The sequence below is a fragment of the Fringilla coelebs genome (genome assembly GCF_963513975.1).
Source record: "Fringilla coelebs genome assembly, chromosome: 26".
NCBI lineage: Eukaryota > Metazoa > Chordata > Aves > Passeriformes > Fringillidae > Fringilla > Fringilla coelebs.
In genome coordinates, this window is record NC_140052.1 from 734,167 (window position 1) to 761,157 (window position 26,991).

General features: G+C 52.3%; 2 protein-coding genes across 6 annotated transcripts in view; both read left to right on the plus strand.

Moving 5' to 3' along the window:
- Positions 1 to 8,723, plus strand: part of SLC23A2 (solute carrier family 23 member 2) — a 50,959-nt gene extending 42,236 nt beyond the window's left edge. For all 3 annotated transcript variants that reach the window (XM_084221873.1, XM_084221874.1, XM_084221875.1), the window contains 4 exons: positions 2,599 to 2,728; positions 3,190 to 3,327; positions 4,526 to 4,621; positions 5,875 to 8,723. In XM_084221873.1, coding sequence (XP_084077999.1) covers positions 2,599 to 2,728; positions 3,190 to 3,327; positions 4,526 to 4,621; positions 5,875 to 6,107 — 597 coding nt within the window. In that variant the 3' untranslated portion in view covers positions 6,108 to 8,723. The remainder of the gene's footprint in view (positions 1 to 2,598; positions 2,729 to 3,189; positions 3,328 to 4,525; positions 4,622 to 5,874) is intronic.
- A 4,100-nt stretch (positions 8,724 to 12,823) lies between these two features.
- On the plus strand, positions 12,824 to 26,391 carry RASSF2 (Ras association domain family member 2). Of its 3 annotated transcripts, XM_084221794.1 has the most exons (12): positions 12,824 to 12,854; positions 13,307 to 13,435; positions 17,057 to 17,191; positions 18,089 to 18,164; positions 19,252 to 19,403; positions 20,133 to 20,221; positions 21,257 to 21,429; positions 22,140 to 22,241; positions 22,887 to 22,938; positions 23,892 to 24,013; positions 24,908 to 25,005; positions 25,294 to 26,391. In XM_084221794.1, the coding sequence occupies exons 3-12, from the start codon at positions 17,139 to 17,141 to the stop codon at positions 25,361 to 25,363; spliced, it is 987 nt and encodes a 328-aa protein (XP_084077920.1). In that variant the 5' UTR covers positions 12,824 to 12,854; positions 13,307 to 13,435; positions 17,057 to 17,138; the 3' UTR covers positions 25,364 to 26,391. The 3 variants fall into 3 exon arrangements, with proteins under 3 accessions (XP_084077920.1, XP_084077922.1, XP_084077921.1); XM_084221796.1 differs by lacking the exon at positions 22,140 to 22,241; XM_084221795.1 differs by lacking the exons at positions 12,824 to 12,854; positions 13,307 to 13,435 and having other exon boundaries at positions 16,943 to 17,191.
- The last annotated feature ends 600 nt before the right edge of the window (positions 26,392 to 26,991 follow it).

The following is a 26,991-nucleotide window of genomic DNA, read 5'->3' on the forward strand; positions in this document are numbered from 1 at the left end:
GTAAGGAGCAGCACAGCATTGCTGAGGGTGATTTATGTTGCAGATAGGGCCCATAAATCCTTCCTGCAAGGATAGGAAATGTGTGTCCCCCCTGCAGGAACTGATCCCCCTGGCCTGATCACACATAAATGCTGTGTTTGTCCTCAGCCTCCCTTGTGCTGCACAAAGGGCGATTCTGCTGCTTTGGGGTGCAGTCCAGCACTAACAGCACCATCTGCTGTCTGTACCAGTCACCACCCAGCTCACAGAAACCTCCCAGGAGAGAAGTTCTGCTCAGAAAAGCCCTTAAAGAGAGGTTTATTCTGCTCTGCTCCCTTGCCCTTGTTACTTCGTGGGGGTTGAGATGAATTAACAGCCCTGTTTTTATGAGCAGCCCACAGAAATGAGTGTGCATGTCATGCTGGGGCACTGGAAAGCTGAAGTGGCAGCTGTAGCAGGGAGTGGAGCTGCCCAGGCTGTGCTCTTGTTCCCCTGCTGCACTTTCTTTCCCCAAAACCCAGCAGTTCCTCAGCTTCAGGTGGAATTCTGGCACAGAGATGCTCTGCTGTTGATTTGGGAGAGGAAATCTTCAGTGCTGCATCTCCAGGGCTTTTCCCTCCCCTGAAATTGGTGTGTGATTACACTTAAATGGAAATTCAGCTGCATGGAGGTGCTGCAAAGCCTTGGAGCCAGTGTGTGTTTTACTTGATGAGAGCCAGATCAATTAGCTCTGATTAGCTGGGGCTGAAGCAGCTCTTGCTGTGGTGGTGATGCTGCTGAAATGGAGGCTCCAGGTACCATTTGATGCACTCCAAAATAATCACTCCAAAATAAGTGTGTGTGCTGGAAACAGATACAGAGCCTGAGCTGAATGCTGCCTGGGATGTTTTCAGGAGCTTTAATTTGTTTGCATAAATAAATGTCACTGTCATGCAGGTTTTCAGAGCATTTGCCTGGTTCTGGCAGGAAGAGAATTGTAGGGCAGCATCTCAGGGGCCCTGCAGAAATGAATATTTCTATAAAGAGCAGAGAAAGTGCCAGCTAAATTCTGTTGTAATTCCAGTTATGGTGCAGCAGAGCTCTGTTTGCAGGGGAAGGAGCTCACCTGGAGCTCAGCAGTGAGGAATGGGGGCAAGGAAGGATTTTCCCCTCCTCATTTCTCTCATTTAGCTCAGTCACACATGATGAACAAATGAATATTTCCTTTTTGAACCCTGCTGCTCTGTACCAGGGGACCTGCAAAGGGCTTTTCTAGAAACCTCCTTAATGTAAAGGAGTTTTTGTTGTTCCTGGGGCACCTTTTGTGGCAGTAGAAGATGTTAAAATACCAACCTCAGGTTTATCCACACCCCTGCACCACAGAGAGCCACTGCCTGCTTGAGTCTTGAATGCTTAAAATAAAACTGGGAAGGAAGTGCAGGCCCTTGGTTTCAGCATTAGCACAGCCCTGATTTGCATTCAGCCCTGCTCTCTGAGGCTGTCACAAAACCAGCTGCTAATCTAAGCCTAAAAATCCTGCCCCTCCTTCCACAAGCTGTTTCATCTATTCCTGTGTCCAGGGCAGCAGCACGTGGAATTTATTTGCTATATTTCCATTTCCATTTTGCTTTCTCTCCCATAGCTGGGTTCCACCAGGTTTCCTGGTGACTGTGGCAGTTCCAGAGGGTTTTAGGGCTGGCCTGGGGAGGCTGAGCCTGCTGCAGAGCAGCTGTGGCTCAGCTGAGCCCTCCAGCACCAAAAGGAAACACACACAGTGTGGCATTCACACTCTCTGAAAAATCCTCTCTCCTGGGAAGCTGAGCAGCCTCAGAGAAAAGGAGAACAGTTCTTATCTCATTTGCTTCTCCAGTGTGGTGCTCTTGTGTGGAATGTGTTTGGAGATTGTTCACCCACAGGTGATTGTTCCAGTGGATTCTGCTGTGAGTTATTTTGTCTCATTGCTCAGGCTGTGTCCAGGCTCTGGAAAGAGTCACGAGTTTGAGTTTTCATTATTATCCTTTTAGCATTCAGTGAGCATCCTTTCTGTATGCTTTAGTTTAGTATAGTATTTTTTTATATATAATAGTAGTGTAAAGTCATAAATGAGCCTTCTGAGAGCAGGTGCATCCCTCTGAGCAGGGTGCATCCCTCTGAGGTGCATCCCTCTGAGCCGGGTGCATCCCTCTGAGCCAGGTGCATCCCTCTGAGCCAGGTGCATCCCTCTGAGCCAGGTGCATCCCTCTAAGCCAGGTGCATCCCTCTGAGCCAGGTGCATCCCTCTGAGCCGGGTGCCTCACTCTGAGCCGGGTGCCTCACTCTGAGCCAGGTGCATCACTCTGAGGTGCATCCCTCTGAGCAGGGTGCATCCCTCTGAGCCAGGTGCATCCCTCTGAGGTGCATCATTCTGAGGTGTATCACTCTGAGCCAGGTGCATCACTCTGAGCCAGGTGCATCCCTCTGAGCCGGGTGCATCCCTCTGAGCCAGGTGCATCCCTCTGAGGCGCCTCGCTCCTCCCTGCCTGGAGCGCAGTCGTGCCGGCGCCGGGAGCGAGCTGAGGTGAAAGCCGAGCGCAGGGAGGAGCAGCAGGTGTGGGGCTGGCCCAGGGCAGCCCTCACCCCTGCCCTGCTGTTTCCCTGCAGGTTGGCAGCCGCAGGGTGATCCAGTACGGAGCTGCCTTCATGCTGCTGCTGGGCATGGTGGGCAAGTTCAGCGCGCTCTTCGCATCGCTGCCCGACCCCGTGCTGGGGGCTCTCTTCTGCACCCTCTTTGGTAAGGCCTTGGCTGCTGCTGCTCCTCAGGAGTGTTTGATGATCAAATGAAGCTCTGTGCCCCTCCAGGCATGTTTTGGGTAATGAAGAAGATGGGTTGTTTTATGTAAAATAGATCCAAAGCACAAAGCGGTGTCACTGGCTCGCTTAACAGAAGGAGATCCCCAGAGGCAGGAGAAGCACTGCTTTCCTAATCATCCACCAAAACCTCCTCTTTCTGCTTGCCATGGTCTGTGCCTTCATGGGGCACTGATTCTCAGGTTTGCTAGTTCTAAAAATACACATTAAAAGGAGAAAGCAGCTGCTTTTCTTCTGTGCTATTAAGAAAACCCCATGCACTTTCCTGACAAATTATTCCAAATGTACTGGGGGGTATCTCCAGGGATATCTTGCTGGGGGTTTTGGGGTTTTTTTGAAGAAAAAGAGTTTCCTAAAAGCAGATCTTGGGGTGTTTGTGTTCAGGGATGATCACGGCCGTGGGTCTGTCCAACCTGCAGTTCATTGATCTCAATTCTTCTCGGAATCTCTTCGTGCTGGGATTTTCCATCTTCTTTGGCCTCGTGCTCCCCAGCTATCTCAAACAGAACCCCCTGGTCACAGGTACGTGCTCCTGCTCCTGCACACCAGCACTTCTGCCTTGTGCTCACGTGGAAAATCCATCAGGTAGGGAGGGTCAGGGAGAGGAACCCAAATTGTGGAGGGAAAAACCCAAATTGTGGAGGAAAAAACCCAAATGATGGAGGGAAAACCCCAAATTATGCAGACAGGAAAGACTGTAGGTCCAGACAAGCTCTCTGTGTGTTCAGAGAATTCTTTGGGAGGCTGGGACCTGCAGAGAGTGTTCCTGGGACACAGCTGGAGCTTTCCTGCTGTTTCTGGGTGCAGTTACCAACTGGGCTGAAAGAAGAACTGGAAGGGTGAATGTGAGCTGCAAATGATGCCAAAAGATCAAGGGGAAACAGCAAGGCAGAGTTTGGAAGGTGGGGAATTGTTTGGGGGTTGAAATTTTCTGTCACTCAGATGTGTTCTGGGTCTGAATTTTAGTTTTAGTGGATTTCCTTTGCAGACTGTTCAGGGAATTGTGGCTTTGAAGAGTTCACTGGGAAGGTTTTGTGTTTTCATGTGACCCTCAGCAGTGCTCATGCCAGTGTGTGTCACCAGACCTGGACTCAAAGGAAATAATTCACTGCTTTGGGTTTGTTTGGGGGTTTTTAAACAAAATATTAACTGACTTTTCTTTCCACTATGCCTTCAGACCAGGATTTAAGGGCATGTCTGTCCTGCTGTAAGTGGTTAGAAAAGCAGATCCCTCAAGCTTGATGTGGTTAATGCAGTGTTCTTCCATAACTGGGGCTGGGATCCTTGGCCCTTCAAAAAGTAAAGATTGATAAAAAGAATTATTTACAAAAGATTTATAAAAATAATAATTATTTATTTATAAAATGATTGTTTACAAGATTTATAAAATAATTACTATATAAAAAGTGACAATTTTACAATCTGAACGCTTCTCTTTTGCCCTCCACGGTTTTCTGCTTAGCTCAGATTAGCTGTGCCTGCAGTAGGAACTGAAATGGTGCTTGGTGACATCTCTGTCAGCAGCTGACACTTCCTGAAAGTGGCATTTTGGGGAACAGTGTCCCGTGCTGGAGCCCTGGGGGAAGGTTCTGCATCACCCCCAGAGCCCCTCCAGAGCCAACCCTCGCTGAGCCCGGGCACAGGAGCTGCTGCCCGGCCCGGGGGGAGCCAGGGGGGCGTGGGTGATGCCAAACCCAGCAGCTTTTCCCTGTTGCTGCAGGAATTGCAGGCATTGATCAGGTGCTGAACGTGCTGCTCACCACGGCCATGTTCGTCGGGGGCTGCGTGGCCTTCGTGCTGGACAACACCATCCCAGGTGAGCCCTGCAGCATCCCTGAGACAGGCAGGAGTCCCTGAGACAGGCAGGAATCCCTGGAACATGGCAGGAATCCCTGGAGAGAGGCAGGAATCCCTGGAGACAGGCAGGAATCCCTGGAAAATGGCAGGAATCCCTGGAAAATGGCAGGAATCCCTGGAAAATGGCAGAAATCCCTGGGTATAAACAGCATTCCCTGGAGACAGGCAGGAATCCCTGGAGAGAGGCAGGAATCCCTGGGTATAAACAGCATGCCCTGGAGACAGGCAGAATTCCCTAGAAATACCTGCATTCCCTGGGAAAAAAAATGCAGCATCCCTGGAGACAGGCAGGAATCCCTGGAGACAGGCAGGAATCCCTGGAACATGGCAGAAATCCCTGGAAAATGGCAGAAGTCCCTGGGTATAAACATCATTCCCTGGAGACAGGCAGGAATCTCTGAAGAAAGGCAGAATTCTTGGGGAAAAAGTAGGATTCTCTGAGTAAAGGCAGCATTCCCTGCAGAAAGGCAGAATTCCCTAGAAAAAACAGCATTCCCTGGCAAAAAAGAAGCAGCATTCCCTGGGAAAGGGAGAAGTCCCTGGAGAAAGGCAGAATTCCCTGGGTAAAAGCAGCATTCCCTGAAGAAAGGGAGAAATCCCTGGAGAAAGGCAGAAATCCCTGCAGAAGGGCAGAATTCCCTGGATAAAAACAGCATTTCCTGGGAAAAAAAGGAGAATTCCCTGGGTTTAAGTAGAATTCCCTGGGGAAGGGCAGAATTCCCTGGGTAAAAGGAGAATTCCCAGGGTAAAAGCAGCATTCCCTGGGGAAAGGCAGAATTCCCTGGATATAAGCAGAATTCCCTGGGGAAAGGCAGCATTCCCAGCAGGAGGTCCCTGCTTTTGGGGTGGCTGTCTCCACAGCAGGAGCAGAGTTCCTTACAGCTCCCCTGCCTTCCCCTGAGAACACCTCAGGTTAAAATCCCATCCTGTAAAACACCTCAGAACCCTGATAAAACCAAACCAGTCTCCAGGAGACACAGGAAAAGCGGGTTTGAGATCCAAACCTGCTTCCATTCCAGGGAAAAAACTCGCCTTGACTTCAAAATCAAGCAGATAATGTGGGTTTTCCCTTTTGGAGGAGCCTGGAAGATGTTCCCAGAGCTTTGCTGGCTGACCTTGGTGCTTTCATTCTTCTTTCAGGCTCTGCTTTGTGTCCATGTCAAGGTATCCATGAATATAAATACATTTTCCTCCTGTTATTCTGATTTCCAGGGAGCCCTGAGGAGAGGGGAATTCGGAAGTGGAAGAAAGGGGTTGGCAAAGGCAGCAAATCCCTGGATGGCATGGAAACCTATGATCTGCCTTTTGGCATGAACTTCATCAAAAAATACAGGTGTTTCAGCTTCCTGCCCATCAGCCCCACCTTCGTGGGCTACACGTGGAAAGGCTTCAGGAAAAGCAGCAGCTGCAGGAGTTCAGACGAAGACTCAGAAGCTACAGTATAGCCTTAGCTGAAATTATATTATCTAGTTGTAGTCAAAGATGTATTTGCAGTTTCTTGCTGATTAAGAAGCATTAAAATATATGTTTTGTATATCTGCATTTAAATTCTGGAACCAGAGCTGAGACGGATTTAAAAAAAAAAAAAAAGAAAAAAAAAAACCTTTTTTTTAAGAAAAAAAAGCTTTTCCTGCTGTGGGTGATGGGAGCCAGGTCTAGTGTCTCTGGGGAAAATCCTGCTGATTTGGGGAAGTTGGAGAGAGCTGTGCCCCTAATTCTGTTGCTTTTTAATGGGTTTAGGTGGAGGTGCTGCTGCAAATTTTTGGTTTTTATTGTGATTTTGTTGGAGCCCTCAGCATTGGTCATGCCAGGAAAGCTGAACCTTGGAGAAGGAGAGGGAGGGAAAAGAGAGAAAAGGAGAAATGTTTCCTTCAGATCATGTCAGATCCCACGGATGCTGTTGTGCTGCTCAGTGATTTGCACATTCTCAGTGCCCTGGAAACCAGGCTCAGCTGATGCTGGCAGCTCAGGAGAGTTTCATTCTGAATAATCTGTGCTTTCAGCGGCACATCAGTGCTCAGACAGGAAGTTTCTGGAACAACTTTGCCTCTGAAAGCCGTGACTGGCTGGGAGCTGCAGCAGCCGCTTCTTTTCCTGACAGCATTTCTCAGTTTTGCACCTTTGCCTTCCCCACCAGGATTTCCTTGGGGAGTTCAGGGATGGCAAACTGAGCTCACACAGGACCTGCAGGCAGCCTTGGCCCCAGTGCCTGAGTCCAGCAGGATGTGTCCTGGCCAGAAATGCTAATTAGCTGAGCAGCTCCGAGCAATTAACAGTTGTTCCTGCAAGGAAAGCCGCGCTCGGCTCTGAGCAGGGTTGGGTTTTTTTGTGCTGATGGCTCTTCTCCTCTTGTGGGGCTTCTCCAGAGGCTGATTGCTGCTGGGAAGGGCTTGGGAGAGCAGAGACACTGCACCTGCAGCCTCACCCACCTGGGTTCACGGGTATTGGGTCCAATCAGGGCACCACTCAGATCTCTTTTCTTTTCCTGGAATAGTCTCAGCTCTGCTGTTATGTGGGTGTTCACGCTCATCATGCATTCATGATTAACAGTTTTATTCCTGTTTAATGTTCTTACTATTGCAAGTTAGTTTTAGACTTCAGTGTGGCCCCAAAAGCATTTTCAGCTGTGGAGATCATCAGGGAAATGTTGTGTGATGTAATTTCAAGGCCAGTAATGCTCTACGGTGCTTGCGTTTTGTATTCCTGGGAAACCATACCAGTAGATCCTGTAACCCCCTGATCTCTTTACCCAAGTTTGACTACTGGACAGGAGCACAGGAGCTCTGTTTTCTCTGAGTCTGCTCCCAGGGGAATTTGTTCTGGGTTATTGAAGCATGGACGGGTTGGGGTGGGGAGGGCAAGGACAGAGCTTGGCGGATCAGTACTGAGTAGTGTAGAGTGGGAATGGCTCCGTGGAGGTCGTTCTCAGCATGCCATGGCTGTTTCCAGAAACTGTTTAACCCCGCTTTTCCCGTGCCCAAGCATGCCTTTGTTCCTGCTTCCTTCGGGGAACTTTCAGTAGTTTGCAGTCTTGGTGTCGGTCGGACTCGAGAGCCGCTCGGAAGTCGTTGTGTGGTAGACGAGGTCGGTTTGCCTGTGAAACAAAAAAAGTCATTTTTGCTCATTTTTCAGTGTTTCCTCCCCAGGGAACGAGGTGGTGGCTTCCCCTGCCTGCCTGCACACGGTTGGGGTGTGGGGAGCTCCCAGATCCCCCGGCTGTCTGTGGGACACAGATCCACCTCTGCAGCCCCAGGGGTTGTGGGACACAGATCCCTCTGGAGGCTGTGTGGGACACAGATCCACCTCTGGAGGCTGTGCAGCCCCAGGGGTTGTGGGACACAGATCCACCTCTGCAGCCCCAGGGGCTGTGGAGTGTCAGATGTTGAAGTTGGTTATCCTGGGAAGGTGGAGAAAGGGAGGAAAAGCTTTTCATTCCCAGCTGAGCAGAGGGAGGAGGGGTGGGAGCAGCGTTTCTCTCTCACTGCTGAGGGATCCGGGTGAGATCCCAGTGGAGATTCCCAGGATGCTCCCAAGTCCCAGGGCAGCAGATCCCGGATAAATGCTGGCTCCTCCCTGGGCAGAGCTCCCCTCCTTCCCCACTGCCCTCCCCAGGCAGGTGCAGCCCAGTTTGCTGTTGAATTTCATTCTTTTGTGGTTTGTGCCCATTCCCTCAGCCCCTGCCCTTGGAGCAGCTGGAATTGGGTCAGCTTGGATCCTAGTTTGGATCCCAGTTGGATCCCAGTTTGGATCCCATTTGGATCCCTGCTTGGACCCCGTTTGGATCCCAGTTGGACCCCATTTGGATCCCAGTTTGGATCCCAGTTGGACCCAGTTTGGATCCTGGTTTGGATCCAGTTTGGATTCTAGTTTGGATCCCGGTTTGGATCTAGTTTGGATTCTAGTTTGGATCCCAGTTTGGGCCCCAGTTCTGGATCTCTGTTCTGGATCCCAGTTTGGATCCCAGTTAGGTCCCAGTTTGGATCCAGTTTGGGCCCCAGTTTGGATCCAGCTTGGATCCCAGCTGGCTCTGGGACAAACCCCCGCCTCCTCCCCGGGCGGGTGCTCCGAGCTGAGCCCGGGGGACAGACCCCGGGCCGGGCCGGGCCGGGCTGGGCTGGGCTGGGCTGGGCTGGGGAGCTGGAGCTGACTTTGGGCAGAGGAGCTGCCCTGTCCCTCCTGGGGCTTTCCTGGGGGGATCCCTGAGCTCAGCCCGGCTCTGTGCAGCTGCAGGGGGTTTGGACCCTCAGTCCTGCCCTGCTCCTGGTCCCCTTGGCTGCTGTGAAACTCCACATTCCAGGGATTTGGCTGGAGAGGATGAGGCTGCAGGTTTGGGGAGCATTAAAACTCCAAATTCCAGGGATTGAGGTGCCCGTGCCAAGCTCTGGCTGGGCTGGAGAGGCTGAAGCTGCAGGTTTGGGGAGAAAGAAACACAAATGGTGCGTGCTGGGGACGTGCAGGTGCCACCTGACTGCCAAAGCCATGCTGGATTTCCCTCCCTGTCCTTCCCTGCCTTTCCACCAGCCACGCCCCAAGCAGCCAGGGAAGTGGGCAGCTGAGAGGTGAGTGAAGAGCTGATGAGAAGTTTCAACCAGGTTTGGAGAGGGAAGGGCAAATATTCATGGTAGAAATCTCATTTTGTCATATCCGAGGTGGCATCAGTGTATACAAACAGAGTAACTTGGGATTTTTGTAATTGATATTCTCTTGTATTTTTTTTAGGTTCAATTAAGGGTTCTTGCTGACATGTTGAAACACGTTTTCTAAAGCAAATACTTGCAAATTATGCCTACAGAAATTTAGGTTTCGTAGCTGACAGCTCTGACTGGTTAACGTTGTCATATCGGAGGGACTTAGCTCGGAAAGCTCAACCTTTTCAACCCCAAATTTGCTTTTATTGCCTTTTAATACTGACTTGAAATATGACAACTTGGTTTGTACATGAATATTGCAGTATTTTATTTCCATATATTAAGAAAATAACATTTCCACTCAGGATAACAGCGGTGCTTTTCCTGGGAGGGAGTGGTATGAGTGTCATGACAATGTCATGTGATGGTAGAATTTCTTCATTGACGAATCTATAGTGGTTGTGTATACTTTATTTACCCATCTTTGTGTTCCTACCCAAAACTGGAGCCTTTTGTTGTTTCCTCCCTGCTGAGCCCTCGGGGCTCCCGGGGGCAGAATTGGAGAAAACCCCTCACTGGGTCATTCCCAGCCCAAACCAGAGTGCAAATCCTGACATTTGGGTACAAGCAGCGCTGGCAGAGCCGAGTCTGCTGGTTTGGCCGAGCCCTTGGATGCCTCCCCCACCTGAGCAGCCCGTGCTGGCTGAGACCAGCACCACTCCTCCTCCATCCTCGTGGCCTTCTCCCACCAAAATCGGCTCTTGTCTCTTTCTTCTCCCCTTTTCCTTTCCTGTTCCAAGCCGGGGGAAGGGGGGCTCACTCCTTTTTTTGCAGCAGAGTCCCACTGGGTGCAGTTTGTGGTTTTTTGGGGGGGTCCCGGGGCTGGCTGAGATCTGGGATGGGCTTGGAGCCACCCCGGGTGCTCCTGGCTGGGGCTGGGAGTGACACCCAGGGTGGCTCTGTCCTCTGTCCCCTCCCAGGGGTGGCTCTGTCCTTCCTCTCTGCCCTCCCCGGCCCCCCCCTGCTGCCATCCCCAATAATCTCTGTATTTGTCTGTTCAGAACAACCTCTGGCATAACAAACTATTGACTGTTCTTAGGCGGTGGGGATAATTTTCCTTTTTTTTTTTTTTTCCCCATGACTTTTCGTGACTGACTTTTGGCTGTAACACTTTTTTTTTGTTCAACAGCAAAAGTTTATTTTGGGGTTTGTTGGGTTTTTTTTTTTTCTGTTTGATTAATTTTTTGTTGTTCCAAGATGTGTAATTCTTTTACGGATTTTTTTATTATTATTATTCATTTTTTTTTTTTCCTCCTAACATTGCTTCATTAAACAACTAAATATTTAAAAATGTAATATTTGGACCAGATGTTGTGAATAATAGTAGATAAAGCTATTTTATTCTGTATTTTTAAAGCTGTTCAGTATAAATAAACGCGGGCATAGATGCAGTGATGGTCACAGTTCCTTTGGTGGTGAATTGTGGAATCAGAGGTTGGAAGGGAAGGATTCCTCCCTAATTCATTGATTTCTTCCCAATGGATAATTCATTGATTAATGGATTATTAATTTCAGAATCCAGGTGATGGCAAGACCCAACCCAGAGTCTTTGGAGCAGGTGCTGCCCAAAACCACAACCCCCAAATGCCTTTGGGAGCCCTCAGCTCCCATCCCACAGCTCCCACACGGGAATTCCAGGATTTGTGGGGGACAGGCACAGAGTCCTGCCCCTTTCTGGGGATTTCCTGCCCCTTTCCTGGGATTTCCTGCCCCTTTCCTGGGATTTCCTGCTCCTTTCCTGGGATTCCTGCCCCTTCCTGGGGATTTCCTGCCTGTTCCTGGGATTCTTCCAGGGATTTCCTGCCTATTCCTTTTGGTTCCTGCCCCTTCCTGGGATTCCCCTCCCATTCCTGGGATTCTTCCTGGGATTCCTGCTCGATTTGACCCCAATTCCACAGCCAAGATCCCGCTGTGCTCCCACAGGTGCCCACCCCTAACCCCGGATTTATTTTTATTTTTTATTTTTTATTTTTATTTTTCTGTCTGCATCCTCCCCACGAGCTGAGGGGCAGGGGAAGCTCTCCCTGGGTTTGGGGCTGAATCCTGGGGTTTGGGGCCGGCTCCATTGTCCTCTCTCCCCACCACAAAGGGCCTCTCATCCCTGCCAGCCCTGGAGATGCTGCTGGAATATCAATCCCGACCCGGCCCCGCTCGCTTCTGCCGAGTCAGTGCTTCCCTGAGCCAGAACTTCTCATGTTTTACACAGAAATCCAAGAAACTCTGGGAAAAAAGGCCCATTCCAGCCTGTGCCTGCAGAGAGGCCTGTTTGGCTCAAGCAGCTGCTTTGATTATTTCTTTGTTTTGGGGTTGTTTGGGGTTTTTTTTTTCCCTTTCGTGTGGGCTGTTTCTAGGCAAATTCCTTCAAAAGATAAAAAAGCCCAGAGAAGCCACAAAGCACTGGGAAAGGTCAGGGGCAGACAAAGGAGGAGGGACACGGCTGCTGCTGCTCTGGAACACTGAGCTCCCCCAAACTCCCCCAAATTCCCCCCAAACACCCCCAAACTCTCCCCAGGGCACCAGAACTGGACGGGCAGGATGGGACCCCGATCCTGGGAACGCCGAGTGCTGGCTCGGGGGGAGCTGTGAGCCCCAGCTGCAGCTGCTGCTCCAGGCAGGTTTTATTTGAATTTATTTCCTCCTCCATCCCCGGCTCGGGGGCGGTTTTGGATCCGAGCGGGATCCCGAGGCTGAGGGGAGCAGCCAAGTGTGCTGCCTGCACGGCCCTGGCGCTGGCTGGCCCAGGATTTGGGGCTTTTTAGGGCAGAAACAGCCGCTCCAGCCTGTGGGATGCAGCCCACAAATTCCCTCTGGGAATTCTGGACAAAGCTGGAGCTGATTGTGGGAGCACTTCCAGCCTGGCTGCGTGGGATGGGGATTCCTTTGGGATTCTGGTCTTGGCAACGGGGTTGGAGAATCCCTTGGGATCCTGTTCCTGCATCGGGAATGGGGGATCTTTTGGGATCCTGTTCCTGCACCGGGAATGGGGGATCTTTTGGGATCCTGTTCCTGCCTCGGGAATGGGGAATGTCTGGGATCCTGTTCCTGCATTGGGAACGGGGCATTTCTGGGATCCTGACTGTGACAGTGGGGACGGGGCGTCCTTTGGGACTCCGGTCTTGGCACCAGGGATGGAGAATCCTTTCAGACCCCGCTCCTGAGGTGCAACCGGGCTGGAGCCAGGGGAGCCCAGAACCTGCTCCAGGGCTGAGGCCGGAGCATCCCTCGGGATGTCCGGGCGGGGACAGCCCGGCTCCCGGAGGTGGCGTCCCTTGGGGTGCGCAGCGCTGGCACCGGGACGGGATCCCGGAGCCGGGATGGGATCCCGGAGCCGGGATATCCTGCGGGATGCGGGTTCCGGGATGACCCCGGCTGCGGGAGGGAGGGGGTGTCCCCCGCGCTGCCACCCCCGGCCCCGCCCGCGCCCCTCCCCGTCCCGCCCCACCCCGCCCCGCCCAGGGGCGGCCTCCGGGGCACCGGCTGCGAGCGGAGCGGCACCGGCACCGGGTGAGTGCGGGCGGGATGGGTCACCATCCTCATCCCCATCCTCATCCCCATCCCCATCCCGCTCTCCATCCCCATCCCATCCCCGTCCCCCGCGCCGGGAGCGGCCCCGGGGCTGGGCCGCGGCCCCAGCGCAGCCGGGAGCTCACGGAAAACCTCCGGGATCTCCGGGATCCGACCCGCACCCCCGGTGTCACCTCAGCCCCCCCGGAGCGCCCCCGGCATCGCCCCCCGAGCGGGGCTGGAGCAGCCGCAGCGCCCGCGGCTCCCTCCGGGCACGGCACCTCCTCGCCCCGTCCCGCCCGCGCCGTCCCGGGGCCCGCCCGGAGCCCCTGGTGGCCGCCGGCTCCTCCCGAGGGTTCACCGTGAGCGCGGCCCCCCCGTCCCCGAGCGCCCCGGGCCCCTCCCGCCGCCTCCCTCCCGCTGAGCGCTCCCCCCTTCCCCTGTGCCCGCAGGACGGAGCGGCCGGGCCGGAGAACAATAGCGGCGCTGGAACAATGGAGCTGCCCGCCTAGGGATGCGCGCCGGCCGCGGGGCAGCCGGCCCGGCCCGGGGGTAGCGCCGCGGGCAGCGCGGGAGCCGCGGTGAGCGCAGGACCCGCGGGGAGCGCTCGGGCCCCGCTCCGCCCGGGCCCCGGCGCATCTGCGGGCGATGCTGCGGGCACCGGAGCGCCCTCGGGCCGGGCGAAGGCGGCCGGGGCGGCGGGGAGGGAGCGGCGCGGCCTCCCCGGGGAGCGGGATATTCCCACAATCCTCGGCTGCGCCGGCCCCGCGCCTCCCGCCCGGCGGGGGATGCCGGGGATGCTGCCGGGGTGGCACCGAGGCGGCAAAACCCCCCCAAAACCCGCGGATCTCTTGGCAGGAGCAGGGGAGAACATCGCTCTCCTGCCGAAAACGCGGGTTTGGGGGGTTTTGCTACTTTTCCCCTTGTTTGTTGTGCCGGAGCCGGGCAGGGGTTGTGCGGGGCTGTGCGTGCGGCCGGGCTCCCTCGGGCTGGGCTCAGGGGGGCTGGTTTTGGGGAGGGGAACAAGTCCGGGCTCCGTCAGGCCCGGGAGCAGCCGAGAGGAGGCAGAGGGGGCCGAACCCTCCTTGCTTTGACCCGGAGCGGTGCGAAAAGCGCTTTGCAAAGCGCCAGGAGGGGCTCGGGCCGGGCAGGGCAGGGCGGAACCGCGGCGGCTCCGAGGGGGAAACTGAGGCACGGGGGTGCCGGGAACTGAGGGTTGAGCAATGCAGCGACTTCCACTTGGCCAGCGCTTTGATTTGGGTGATTCCCAGCCTTTCCCGGGTGATTTTCAGCCTTTCCCGTGTGATTCCCAGCCTTTCCCGGGTGATTCCCAGCCTTTCCCGGGTGATTCCCAGCCTTTCCCGGGTGATTCCCAGCCTTTCCCGGGTTATCCCAGCCGTTCCCGGGTTATCCCAGCCGTTCCCGGGTTATCCCAGCCTTTCCCGGGTTATCCCAGCCTTTCCCGGGTTATCCCAGCCGTTCCCGGGTGATTCCCAGCCTTTTCCCGGGTTATCCCAGCCGTTCCCGGTGATTCCCAGCCTTTGCCGGGGTCAGCAGTGCCGGGGAATCTCCCGGAGCCGCCTCTCCCCTCCGCTCCCAGCCTGGTTTTCTCCGCAGACCCAAAAAAGGAAGAATTTGCCCCTTTCCTCAGCGCTAGGAAGGGGATGTGATGACGGAGGCCAAGGTGGCAGAGCCGGGGTGTAAACAGGAAACTCCTCGGCACGGGAGGATGAACCTGCGCTCGGGAGCTCCCTCCAGCCCAAACCGGGACCTTTTTGGTGGCTCCGGTCCGTCCCCGTGTCCCCTTGGAGGGAGCTGGGACTTGGGCATCTCCGGGATGCTCTGCAGCAGAGCTCGGAGTGTGCCGAGGGTTCCAGGAGGGAACTCTGCTGCTCCAGGAGGGTTTTTCACTCGTTTTGCTGCTCCAGGAGGGTTCTTTTCACTCCCTTTGCTGGTTTTGCTCCTCCAGGAGGGTTTTTTCCCCTCACTTTTGTGGTTTTGCTGCTCCAGGAGGGTTCTTTTCATTCATTTTTATGTTTTTGCTGCTCCAGGAGGGTTTTTTTCCACTCCCTTTGCTGTTTTTGCTTCTCTAGAAGGGTTTTTTCCCACTCACTTCGGCAACTTTGCTGCTCTAGGAGAGCTCTTTGCACTCACTTCGGTATTTTTGCTGCTCCAGGAGGGTTCTTCTCACTCCTTTTGGTGTTTTTGCTGCTCCAGGAGGGTTTTTCTCACTCCTTTTGGTGTTTTTTCTGCTCCAGGAGGGTTCTTCTCGCTCCTTTTGCTGGTTTTGGCCCCATTTTCACACCTGCCGTGTCCTTTAATCCTCCCTGAACCTTCCCAGAGCTTTTCCTCCCTTGCCAGGGGATCCCACCTGGGGATGCCCCTTCCTGCCCCTCCCACCTGGAACCCCAAATTTGGGCTCCCCCACGCAGCTGCTGCCCCAAACCCCCACGGATTTACCCCAAACCCTCGAGCCAGCTGCGAAATCCCCTCCTGGTGCCACTTTGGGAGGATAAATGGGATTATTCCTGGGGGAGGATGGGTGGGGGCGCCTGCAGGAGGAGGGGTGGTGCCGGATTTTGCTGAATTTTGCCCAATTTTACCCAATTTTACCAAAATACTCCCACAGCTCCTCAGGAAACCCAAAGCTTTGTCAGCTCTTCCGCGATTTTTCTTCTCCTTCTGCTTTTTCTCTGAGCCCCAGGGCTGGGCTGGGCTGATTTCCTGCCCTTCCCCTCCTGCCTCGGGGGATTTTTTGCTGTTGCAAATCAATTTTTTATGCCAAGGTGTGGGATGGAGCCCCCAGGATTGCTGCCCTGCAGGGTTTTAGGGTTTGGGTTCATCCCCTGACAGGTTTCCCCCCCCCGGGCTGGATTTTGGGGTGAATTGGGCGTTTTTCTTTCAGGAAAAGGGGATTTGTGTCCCGGGGTTTGGGGGGAGGCACAGGGCGAGGCGGGAGGTGGAGGAAATCAGAGCCTTGAGCAGCAGACGCTTTTTGCTGGCCTCAGTTTCCCTTCCAGGAGAAGGGGAGGGAGGGAAAAGTCCCTGAAAAATGAAATGTTTCCATCCGAGCTCCTTTTTCATCATTCAAACCCTCCCCTGCTCCCCATCCAGAGGCCTCTTTGAGGGCTGATTTCCAACCTGAGCATCCCAGGGGCTTCCCCCAAACCCAAAAATCCCCCCAAGCTCTGAGCCAGGTGGGATCTGGGGGGATCCCAAAAATCCGGCTGGGATCAGAACACCCGGGAGGGATCAGCCCGGAATTTCTGCGGGCCGGGAAATTCCCCCGGCCCGGCCCGAGCCAGCCCCGCGCCCCCGAGCTCTGCAGGAAAAGGGAAAAGGGTCAAAAATGGGGGAAACAATCCCAGTGCCCTCCCGGCCGTGCTGGGACAGCCGCGGGTGCTGCGGATGCAAATCCAGCGTCAGGAGAGAAAGGAGATCCAGGGGGGATTAAATTTTCAGTGAGTTCGGCGCCTCTGCCCTTATCTGATCTCCTCCGTCCCCGAGGAGCGGCGCCGAGCCCCGCCCGCCCCGCGGCATATTTACCTTTATTTATTTATTTATTTATTTATTTATTTATTTATTTATTTATTACATTTCTTTAAATTATACTTAATTTCTTATTTGTATTTTTTATGGGTTTAGGTTTTAATTTCTTGTTTATTTGTTTATTTTAAAGTTCTATTAATTTTTATTATTTTCATATTAATTTATTATTTCTATTACTTTTAATTTATTATTACCGTTTATTATTTTTAATTTTTAATCCTTACTTTTATTCTTATTTATTTCCGTTGCATTTTAATTTGTATTTTTTTATTTTGTTTTCGTTTTTCATTTGTATTTTTAAAATTTTTATTTCCATTTTTATTTTTATATCAACTTTCTATGTCTATTTCTATGTCTATTTCTATTTCCATTTCTATTTCCATTTCTATTTCCATTTCCATTTCCATTTCTATTTCCATTTTATTTTTATTTCTATTTCTATTTCTATTTCTATTTCTATTTCTATTTCTATTTCTATTTCTATTTCTATTTCTATTTCTATTTCTATTTCTATTTCTATTTCTATTTCTATTTCTATTTCTATTTCTATTTCCATTTTATTTCTATGTCTATTTCCATTTCCATTTCCATTTCCATTTTAATCTCCATTTCTATGTCCATTTTCATTTCCATTTCCGTTTTTATCCCCCCAGTTCCGGGGTGTTCGGGGTGCCCTGAGCTGCCCTGACCCCCCCGTCCCCCCAGCCCGGCTCCCCCCATGCCCCCGGCCCCGCCATGGAGCTCACGGGGGGCGCCGTGCCCTGCGGGAAGGACAAGGTCATCTCCAGGTATGGGGACAGGGGGGGACATGGGACATGGGGGGGACAGGGGACACGAGGGGGACAGGGGACATGGGGGGGACAGGGGACACAGGGGGCACAGTGCCCTGCGGGAAGGACAAGGTCATCTCCAGGCATGGGGACAGGGGGGACAGGGGGGGACAGGGGACATGGGGGGGGACAAGGTCATCTCCAGGTACGGGGACAGGGGGGGACAGGGGACATGGGGGGGACAGGGGACACAGGGGACACAGTGCCCTGCAGGAAGGACAAGGTCATCTCCAGGTACAGGGACACGGGGGGACATGGAGGGACACGGGGTGGGGACATGGAGGGACACGGGGCAGGACGGGGGGGACACGAGCGGGATATGGGACACGGTGGGACACGGAGGGGACACAGGGCTGGGGCATTCAGGGGATGATGGATGTGGGAAATGGGATATGGGATGGGTTTGGGATATGGGATGTGGATTATGGGATGTGGGATGTGGGATGGATTTGGGATATGGGATGGATGTGGGATATGGGATGTGGGACATGGGATGGATTTGGGATGTGGGGTGGCAACTCCAAATTTATACCCTATATACAATATTTCTCCCTCACAATCATAATATAATATTTCTCCCTGGTTGTGGCTTCAAAATTGGGCCCCCGCCAAAACCTTCAGCAAGGGAGGAGGGAAAAGACCCAAAACAGATAAAATAAAACAAAAGACCCAAATCTGCCTGAAGTGGAGCAGTTTTGGGTGCCCAGCAGCACAGAGGGCTCCTCCTCAGCCGGGGCAGCAATTCCTGCTGCTCCCCTGGCAGCTCGGGGGTCCCTGGTGCTGCCTGCAGTGTCCCCCCCTCGCCCCAAACCCCCTCTCTGCACTTTTTCCCCATTTTTTCATTTTTTCCCCCAGGAATGAGCTGCTCCTGCACCTCAAGACCTACAACATCTACTACGAGGGGCAGAACCTGCAGCTGCGGCACCGCGAGGTGAGAGAGGGGGTGAGGGCACAGCTGGGGATCCAGGGGTTTATATTTATATTTATATTTATATTTATATCTATATCTATATCTATATCTATATTTATATCTATATTTATATCTATATTTATATATAATTTCAGATGGATATCTATATTTATCTTTATAGTTTATATATTAATATAGTTTTGTATATGTATATTTATTTATTTATTTATAATGTAAATTTGGCAACTCCAAATTTATACCCTATATACAATATTTCTATTATGATTTTACATTTATATAGTATGTAATTTGCATTCTTTATATATATATATGTGTGATTTTCATATCTAAATCTTTATATTATAGATAAAATCTTTATATCTAGAAAATCTGCATTCGGATTATATATATGTGTAAAAATCTTCCTATTTTGTATATGTAATCTGCATTCAGACTATATATCTATGTGAATTTTTGTATATTGATCTTTATATTACATATATATAATCTTTACATTATATATAGATAATCTGCATTCAAATTATACACATATATCTGATTTTTTATATAGGTAAACCTTTTTATTATATATAAATGTGTCTATTATAGATATAAAATCCTTATATTATATGTATAAAATCCTTATAGTCTACATATAAAATCCTTATATTCTGTGTATAAAACCTCTGTATTCTGTGTGTAAAACACCTGTGTTCTGTGTGTAAAATCCTAATATTCTACATATAAAACCCCTGTGTTCTGTGTGTTAAACCCCCTGTGTTCTGTGTGTAAAATCTTTTTATTCTACATATAAAACCCCTGTGTTCTGTGTATAAATTCCTTATATTCTACATATAAAACCCCTGTGTTCTGTGTATAAATTCCTTATATTCTACATATAAAACCCCTGTGTTCTGTGTGTAAAATCCTAATATTCTACATATAAACCCCCATGTTCTGTGTATAAATTCCTTATATTCTACATATAAAACCCCTGTGTTCTGTGTGTAAAATCCTTATATTCTACATATAAAACCCCCTGTGTTCTGTGTGTAAAATCCTTATATTCTACATCAAAACCCCCTGCTCTGTGTGTGTTTGGCTGCAGGAGGAAGGGGAGCTGATCGTGGAGGGGCTGCTGAACATCTCGTGGGGGCTGCGCCGCCCCATCCGCCTGCAGATGCAGGACGACAACCAGCGCATCCGCCCGCCGCCCTCCTCCTCCTCCTGGCACTCGGGCTGCAACCTGGGCGCCCACGGGTGAGTGGGGCTGGGGGCAGCCCTGAAACACAGCCCTGGAATACAGACCTGAAATACAGACCTGAAAACACAGCCCTGAATACACAGACTTGAGAAATACAGCCCTGAGACACACAGACCTGAAATACAGACCTGAAAAATACAGCCCTGAAAACACAGACCTGAGAAATACAGACCTGAACTACACAGCCTCAAAAAACACAGCCCTGAGAAACACAGACCTGAAATACACAGACCTGAAATACACAGACCTGAGAAACACAGCCCTGAGAAACACAGCCTCAAAAAACACAGCCCTGAAATACACAGACCTGAAATACACAGCCCCAAAAATGGACAGGCAGCCCCAAAAACTCTCAGCCTGAAAAATACTCTCAGACAACCCCAAAAATGCACAGCCCCAAAACCGGGCAGGACAGCCCCAAAACCACACACAGACAGCCCCAAACCCACACAGAGAACCCCAAACCCACACAAACAGCCCCAAACCCACACAGAGAACCCCAAACCCACACATAGAGAACCCCAAACCCCCTCCCAGCTGTGCAGGGCGCACCCCCAGCTGCATCCTCCAGGTGTTCTGTCCCGGCTGGAGCCAGGGATGAGGCGCAGAGATTCCCTGCATGGCCGTTCCCTCTGCGGCCCCACAGGGACAGGGGCAGGACAGGGCCAGGACAGAGCCAGGACAGAGCCAGGACAGGCCACCCACCCACCCCTCTGTCCCCCCAGGTCCGTGCTGAAGCCCAGCACCCTGCCGGACATCCAGGTGACAGACGGGGACACGGCCAGCGGCACCGAGAGTCCCGGCAGCGGCACCGGTGAGCCGGGCTGGGAGGGGGATTGGGGAGACCCCCAGCACGGGGGGGATGGCTGATTTTGGGGAGCACCCCATGGGGGGATGGCTGATTTTGGGGAATAACCCCAGGGTGGGATTGCTGATTTTTAGGGAACACTCCCAGGGTGGGATTGTTGGTGTATTGAATCAATGATCCTTGTGGTCTCTTCCCTCTCAGGAGAATTCTGTGATTCCAGAATTTTCCTGATCCCAAACAGCCGCTGGGAGGGTGCAGAAATCCTCACCCCAAACTTCCTCCCCCCTACAAAACTCCCCAGGACACGTTCAGACCACAGCAGCTGGTTTATCCTCCCCCAGCCCCTGAGGAAGGCCATTAATTCCGAATTAACTGCCTAAATCCCTGCTGCTACCTGGATAAAACCCCTTCTCCCAGGAGCTTGAGCATCCTCCCTCTCTTCTCCATAATTTAACTTCCTCTGTTCTCCTTCCCTCTAACGAGAGCAGAGCCTCAGATCTCTGCATGAAACCTGGCCCGGGTCCAGATTATTATAAACCAGCTCTCCATCCATCTTTAATGAAGCTCTCAGGCTCCAGCTCGGGGGGTTTTAATTCAGGACGTGTCTGCAGCAGGGAGGAATCTCCAGCAGGAGCTGCTCCAGCTGCACAGGCGGGGACTGAGTAGATTTCTTCTTCTTCTTCTTCTTCTTCTTTTTCTCCTCCTCCTTGGCCTCCACCTCCTGCTGTGCTGGTGGCACTTTTTGGGTTGGTTTAGGGTAGAAGCTCACTGTCTGACACAGGTGAGTTTCTACTCTAAACCAACCTAAAATTTCCATAGGTATTGGGCAGTAATGGTAAATATTGTACAGGTAGTTTTTAGCACAAAAAGATAACACCGCCCCAGGGGCAGGCAGAGTGTGTCTGACTGTCTGCTGAGCGAACCTTGGCTGGACAGGAGACAGAATTTTATAGATGGGGAACAACAGAGAAATGAAGAGCCCTGACTCAGGCTGGGCTGGGAAAAGAGACTTTGTGACTCATCTTTGGGTCCCCCGGGCAGGTGGAGGCGGCGGCGGCCGGGCAGCGCCGCGGGCAGCCGAGGAGGCGCCGCAGCTGATGCGCACCCGCAGCGACGTCGGCGTGCGGCCCCGCGGCAGCGCCCGCACGGCCGGAGAGCAGCGGCGGCTGCGGCGGCACCGCTTCTCCATCAACGGCCACTTCTACAACCACAAGGTGAGCCCGGAATAATGACCCCAATCTATGTCCAGATGGGATTTGTTGGGCCTGAGCAGCCTCTGCTGCTCGGCCGAAGGGCGGCACCGGCGGTGTGCTCACCCCAGAGCGGCTCTGGCTGCTGGAGGCTGCAGCTGGCCCCAGGGACAGGTTCAGACAGAGCTCTGGTTTTACCTCTGTGCAGATGCTTTAAGGCGAGGTGAAGGAAAGGAGTGGGATTCTGCCAGAGGGTTTTGATCCAGGGTTTTATTCTGACCAGCCTGCCTCTGAGTCCCGTAACAGCTCTGACAGAATCCTGAACTGAGTGGCTGCTGGCTCTTTAAACCCCTGGGAGAGGAGGAGGGAAGGGGCAGGGATCCAGCAGGTGCAGGGCGGGCAGGTCTCAGGTGCGAGGGACACCTGGGTGGGCCCATGGCCCCCAGGGATGCAGGGCATCCTTTGAACTCTGCCAGTCACTCCCTGGAATGCCAGGACTGACAGACAGCACCAGCAGGGGTCAGGGAGGGGAGAAAGGAGAGGGGATTGGCACCTGGGGAAGGACAGGGGCACCTGAGATGAACTGTGACATCACACCACAGCCCGGGGGGATTGGGGAATCATCTGGGGGGATCATCTGGGGGGATCATCTGGGGGGATCATCTGGGGGGATCGGGGGGTCCAGGGGGATCGGGGGTCCGGGCAGGGCTCTCAGCGCCGCCCGTGCCCCGCAGACCTCGGTGTTCACGCCCGCCTACGGCTCCGTCACCAACGTGCGCATCAACAGCACCATGACCACGCCCCAGGTGCTCAAACTGCTGCTCAACAAGTTCAAGGTAGGGGCAGCGTCCCCTCCGAGCTCTGAGCGCGGTCTGTGTTGTGGGGGAAATAAATTTAAATGTTTTATAGTTTTATAGATTGTGGGTTAAGTTTTATAGATTATATAATAGCTGCATTCACACTTATTTATGTATAGATATACACACACATACATATATACTTATATATAAAATTATTATCTATTTGTATTCTTATTTTAATATTTGTATATTTTATAACTATATATATTTATATTTATTTATAGAGGTATATTTATATTCATATTATTTATAAATCTGTATATTACATGCGTGTAATTTGCATTCAGATTATATACATATGAATTTTAATATATAAATCTTTAGATTATATATAAAATATTTCTATTCTATGTATAAAATCTGCATTCATATTTTATGTATATATGTATACACACACATATATAAATATTTAAAATCTATATCTTATATATATATCAATATAGATAGATATAGATATAGCTATAGATGATATAGATATAGATATAGATATAGATATAGATAGAGAGATAGATAGATAGATAGATAGATAGATAGATAGATAGATAGATAGATAGATAGATAGATACAGAATATACCCGGGCAGAACCTGTCCCTTTAGCAGAGCTTTGTGTCTCCCCCCAGATTGAGAACTCAGCAGAGGAGTTTGCTCTGTATATGGTGCACACGAGCGGAGGTGAGTGCCCCAAAAATCATGGATGGGAGTGCCCCAAATGCCCCTGGCACCGGTGCCCCAAACCCCTGGGCATGAGTGCCCCAAACCCCTGGGCATGAGTGCCCCAAAATCACAGATGGGAGTGCCCCAAATCCCCCAGCACCAGTGCCCCAAATCCCCTGGCACTGGTGCCCCAAAATCACAGATGGGAGTGTCCCAAATCCCCCAGCACCGGTGCCCCAAACCCCTGGGCATGAGTGCCCCAAATCCCCCTGGGCATGAGTGCCCCAAATCCCCCTGGCACCGGTGCCCCAAACCCCTGGGCATGAGTGCCCCAAATCCCCCTGGGCATGAGTGCCCCAAATCCCCCTGGCACCGGTGCCCCAAACCCCTGGGCATGAGTGCCCCAAATCCCCAGATGGGAGTGCCCCAAATCCCCTGGGCATGAGTGCCCCAAATCCCCAGATGGGAGTGCCCCAAATCCCCTGGGCATGAGTGCCCCAAACCCCTGGGCATGAGTGCCCCAAGTCCCCAGATGGGAGTGCCCCAAATTCCCAGTGGTGCTGCCCAGGCACTGCCGGTACCACCCAGGCATCACCGGTACCACCTGGGCACTGCCAGTACTTCATGGGCAGTGCTGGCACTGCTCTGGCACTGCTGGTACCACCCAGGCGCCACTGGTACCACCCTGGCACTACGAGAACCTCACGGGCACTGCCAGTACCACGGTGCCCCGCTGGTACCACTTGGGCAGTGCCAGTGCCACCATGCCCTGCCGGTCCCATGGTGCCTGCTGGTACCACCTGGCACTGCTGGTACCCCAGTGCCCGGTATCCCGGTGCCCGGTGGTGCCCCGGTGCCCGGCGGTGTCCCGGTGCCCTGGTGGTGCCCCGGTGCCCGGCGGTGTCCCGGTGCCCTGCCGGTGTCGCGGTGCCGCGGTGCCAACGCGCGGTGCCGGTTCGGTGTCCCCGCAGAGAAGCAGCGGCTGCGCGGCAGCGATTTCCCGCTGCTGGCCCGGGTGCTGCAGGGCCCCTGCGAGCAGGTGTCCAAGGTGTTCCTGATGGAGAAGGACCAGGTGGAGGAGGTCACCTACGACGTGAGTGCGGCCCGGGGGGGCTGGGGGGACGTTCGGGGTGTGGGGAGGGACCCCAGAGCCCACCCGGGGACGCTTCCCCCGCCCCAGGGGGCTCCCAGCCCCCTCCAGCCGGGCCTGGGACACTGCCAGGGATCCTGGGGTGGCTTTACCCTGATCCTCCGGGAAATTCCCACTGCTGAGCCCAGTGCTGTTCCCAGAGCAGCCCCCAGAGCATTCCCAGGGCATTCCCAGGGCATTCCCAGAGCATTCCCAGAGCATTCCCAGACCGTTCCCAGACCATTCCCAGACCATTCCCAGTGATTCCCAGTCCATTCCCAGAGCATTCCCAGTGATTCCCAGAGCATTCCCAGAGCATTCCCAGTGCATTCCCAGTGCATTCCCAGTGTATTCCCAGTGCATTCTCAGAGCGAGCATTCCCAGGGCATTCCCTCTGTGCCATCCCAGCTCTGCTCACAGAACAGGGATTTCCCAGGAATTCTTTTTCCACAGGGTGGGAGCAGCTCCCTTTGCCACCTGCCAGCTCTGCTCTGAATTCCCACCTCAGACCCGGCATTTTTGGGTCACTTTGGGATCATTCCCACCCCAAACCTGGCACTTTTGGGGTCACTTTGGGATTAAGCAGCTCTGAGACTTTAGGGATGCTCAGACAGAGCCACCTCCAGTAGCCAGTGGGTGAATTAAAATTAAATTAAAATAAATAAACCCTAGATGGATCTTTTCCCCATAATTATAAGATATATCCACTCGTTTGCACGGGCTGATGGTCACAAGCATCATTTCCTTTAGGGTTTGCTGCAAAAACTTTGAGATTTTTGGATAAATCTGAGGAGAGGAAGGGGGGTGGGTCAGTTCATGCCCTTCCTCACCTTTTCCTGCCCCTCCTCTCCCTCCCAGGTGGCCCAGTACATCAAATTCGAGATGCCCATCCTCAGGAGCTTCATCCAGAAGCTGGAGGAGGAGGAGGACCGGGAAGTGAAGAAGCTGAAGCACAAGTACGTGGGGCTGGGGGATGCTGGCAGGGAAGAAAACCCCTAAAAAAAATCTCATTTGTGCAGCTCTGGGATGCTCCAGCGCTGGGATTTTCCCTGGCTGGTGATCCCCAAGTTTGGGGAAGCAGAGAAGGGGAAGGCAAAACAGGGGAAAATCCTGGTGTGGGGATTTTCTGTGGGATTTCTTGGGGCGTTTCCCGCAGTGAGAGCGGGGTTTGGCGTCCCCAGAAGCGGGGTTTGAATTATTGCAGGGTTGAACAATCCTGTTTTTGGATTTCTGCGCCTCCCCAGGTACTCCATCCTGCGGCTGATGATCGAGCAGAGGCTGGAGGAGATCTGCGAGGGCCCCACGGCCATGTGAGCGTCCCTGGGCTGTTCTGGGAGCCCCAAAACGCTCTGGGTGGCCCCAGCCCCGAGCCAAACCCCCCAACCCCGCAGAATCCTCGGGGATTGTTCCCACCTCAATCCCAGGAAGGCTCTGGCTGGTGGCAGCTTCAGCCAAAATCTCAAATGCCAGCAAAAAACAAAGAAAAAAACACAAAGATTAAAAAAAAAGAGGAAATCTGTGAGCGGCACCAGGGCCAGGGCTGCCAGGATTCCAGAGCTGGGATTTTGGGGGGCTCGGGTTGGGAATGCCCGACGTGGCTCCCTGGGAGCCGCTCGACAGACGAGAGCACAAAAAAAATCCTCTTTTTTTAAATTTTCTTTTAGAGAAAAGCACATTCCTGCCCTGCCACCGCAATAATTCCCAGGTGTGGGGAGGATTTTGTAAATCCCAAGGCTTGGCTGAGATTTTGGGGGGGTTTCACCCTGACCTGGGGGCTCATGGGTGGGTTTCCAGCCCAGGAGAAAATCCCATTTTCCCCCCAAAGCCGCGGCCGTGTCCCCCCTGTCATTTGCACTAATATTTCGGGATTTTGGAGAAAACCACGATGTCAAACCTCTCTGGTAGCTGAAAATGCCAAATAGCACCCGCAGGGATGGCTGAGGGCTCTGGATGGGGAAGGGGGAGAGGCAGGAGGAGGGGGAGGCAGAAATAAGGAGGATTTTGTTTTCCAAACCCATTTCCTAGCCAGGAAATGATCCTGGTGGAAGCAGGACCAGCACCAGCTGGAAAAACCTCTTTCCTCCCAGGCTAAACCAGCAATTCCCATTTTATACCTCGACGTGAACTAAACCTCTGACTTCCTCCCCCCTTCCCTCTGAGTTCTTGCAATGCATCTTTTTTTTTTTTTAAATTTTAATTTTAACTTTAATTTTAATTTTAATGGTACCTTCTCCACCTTTAACTCACGTTGGGGAAAGTGTTGTACAGCGAGAGGAGCTTTGGGTGTGTTTGAGGGATGAGTGTGGCACTGCTGCGTGGATTAACAAGGAAATAAAATAAAATTAAATAATAAAATATGTAGCAGCTTCATGCAGAATGAAACCCCCTGGGTCAGAGCCTGGCTTTGTCCAAAATCAATCACTTTTTGTGGCTAGGAATGCCATGGAAGTGAGTAAAAATGAGAGAAAAGAGTAAAATCCCAGGGGAGAAGCTCCCCAAGGAGAAATGCTGTCACCTCCCAGATTTAGACTCCCACCTAAATTTCTGGAGGATTTTTGAGGAATATTAGGAATATTGGGCTGGTTTAGGGCCTGACTTGTCCAAAACCAATCTCTTTTTGTGGCTAGGAATGCCATGGAAGTGAGTAAAAATGAGATGAGGGAAAAGAATCAAATCCCAGTGGAGAAATTCCCCAAGGAGAAATGCTGGCACCTCCCAGATTTACAGATTCCCACCTAAATTTCTGGAGGGTTTTTGGGGAGCACTGAGCTGGTTTAAGGTCCAAAATAAATCACTTTTTTGTGGCTAGAAACGCCATGGAAACAAGCAAAAAATGGGGGAAAAGAATAAAATCCCAAGGAGAAACGCTCTCACCTCCCAGATTTGGACTCCCACCTGAATTTCTGGAGGATTTTTGGGGAATATTGGGCAGGTTTAGGGTT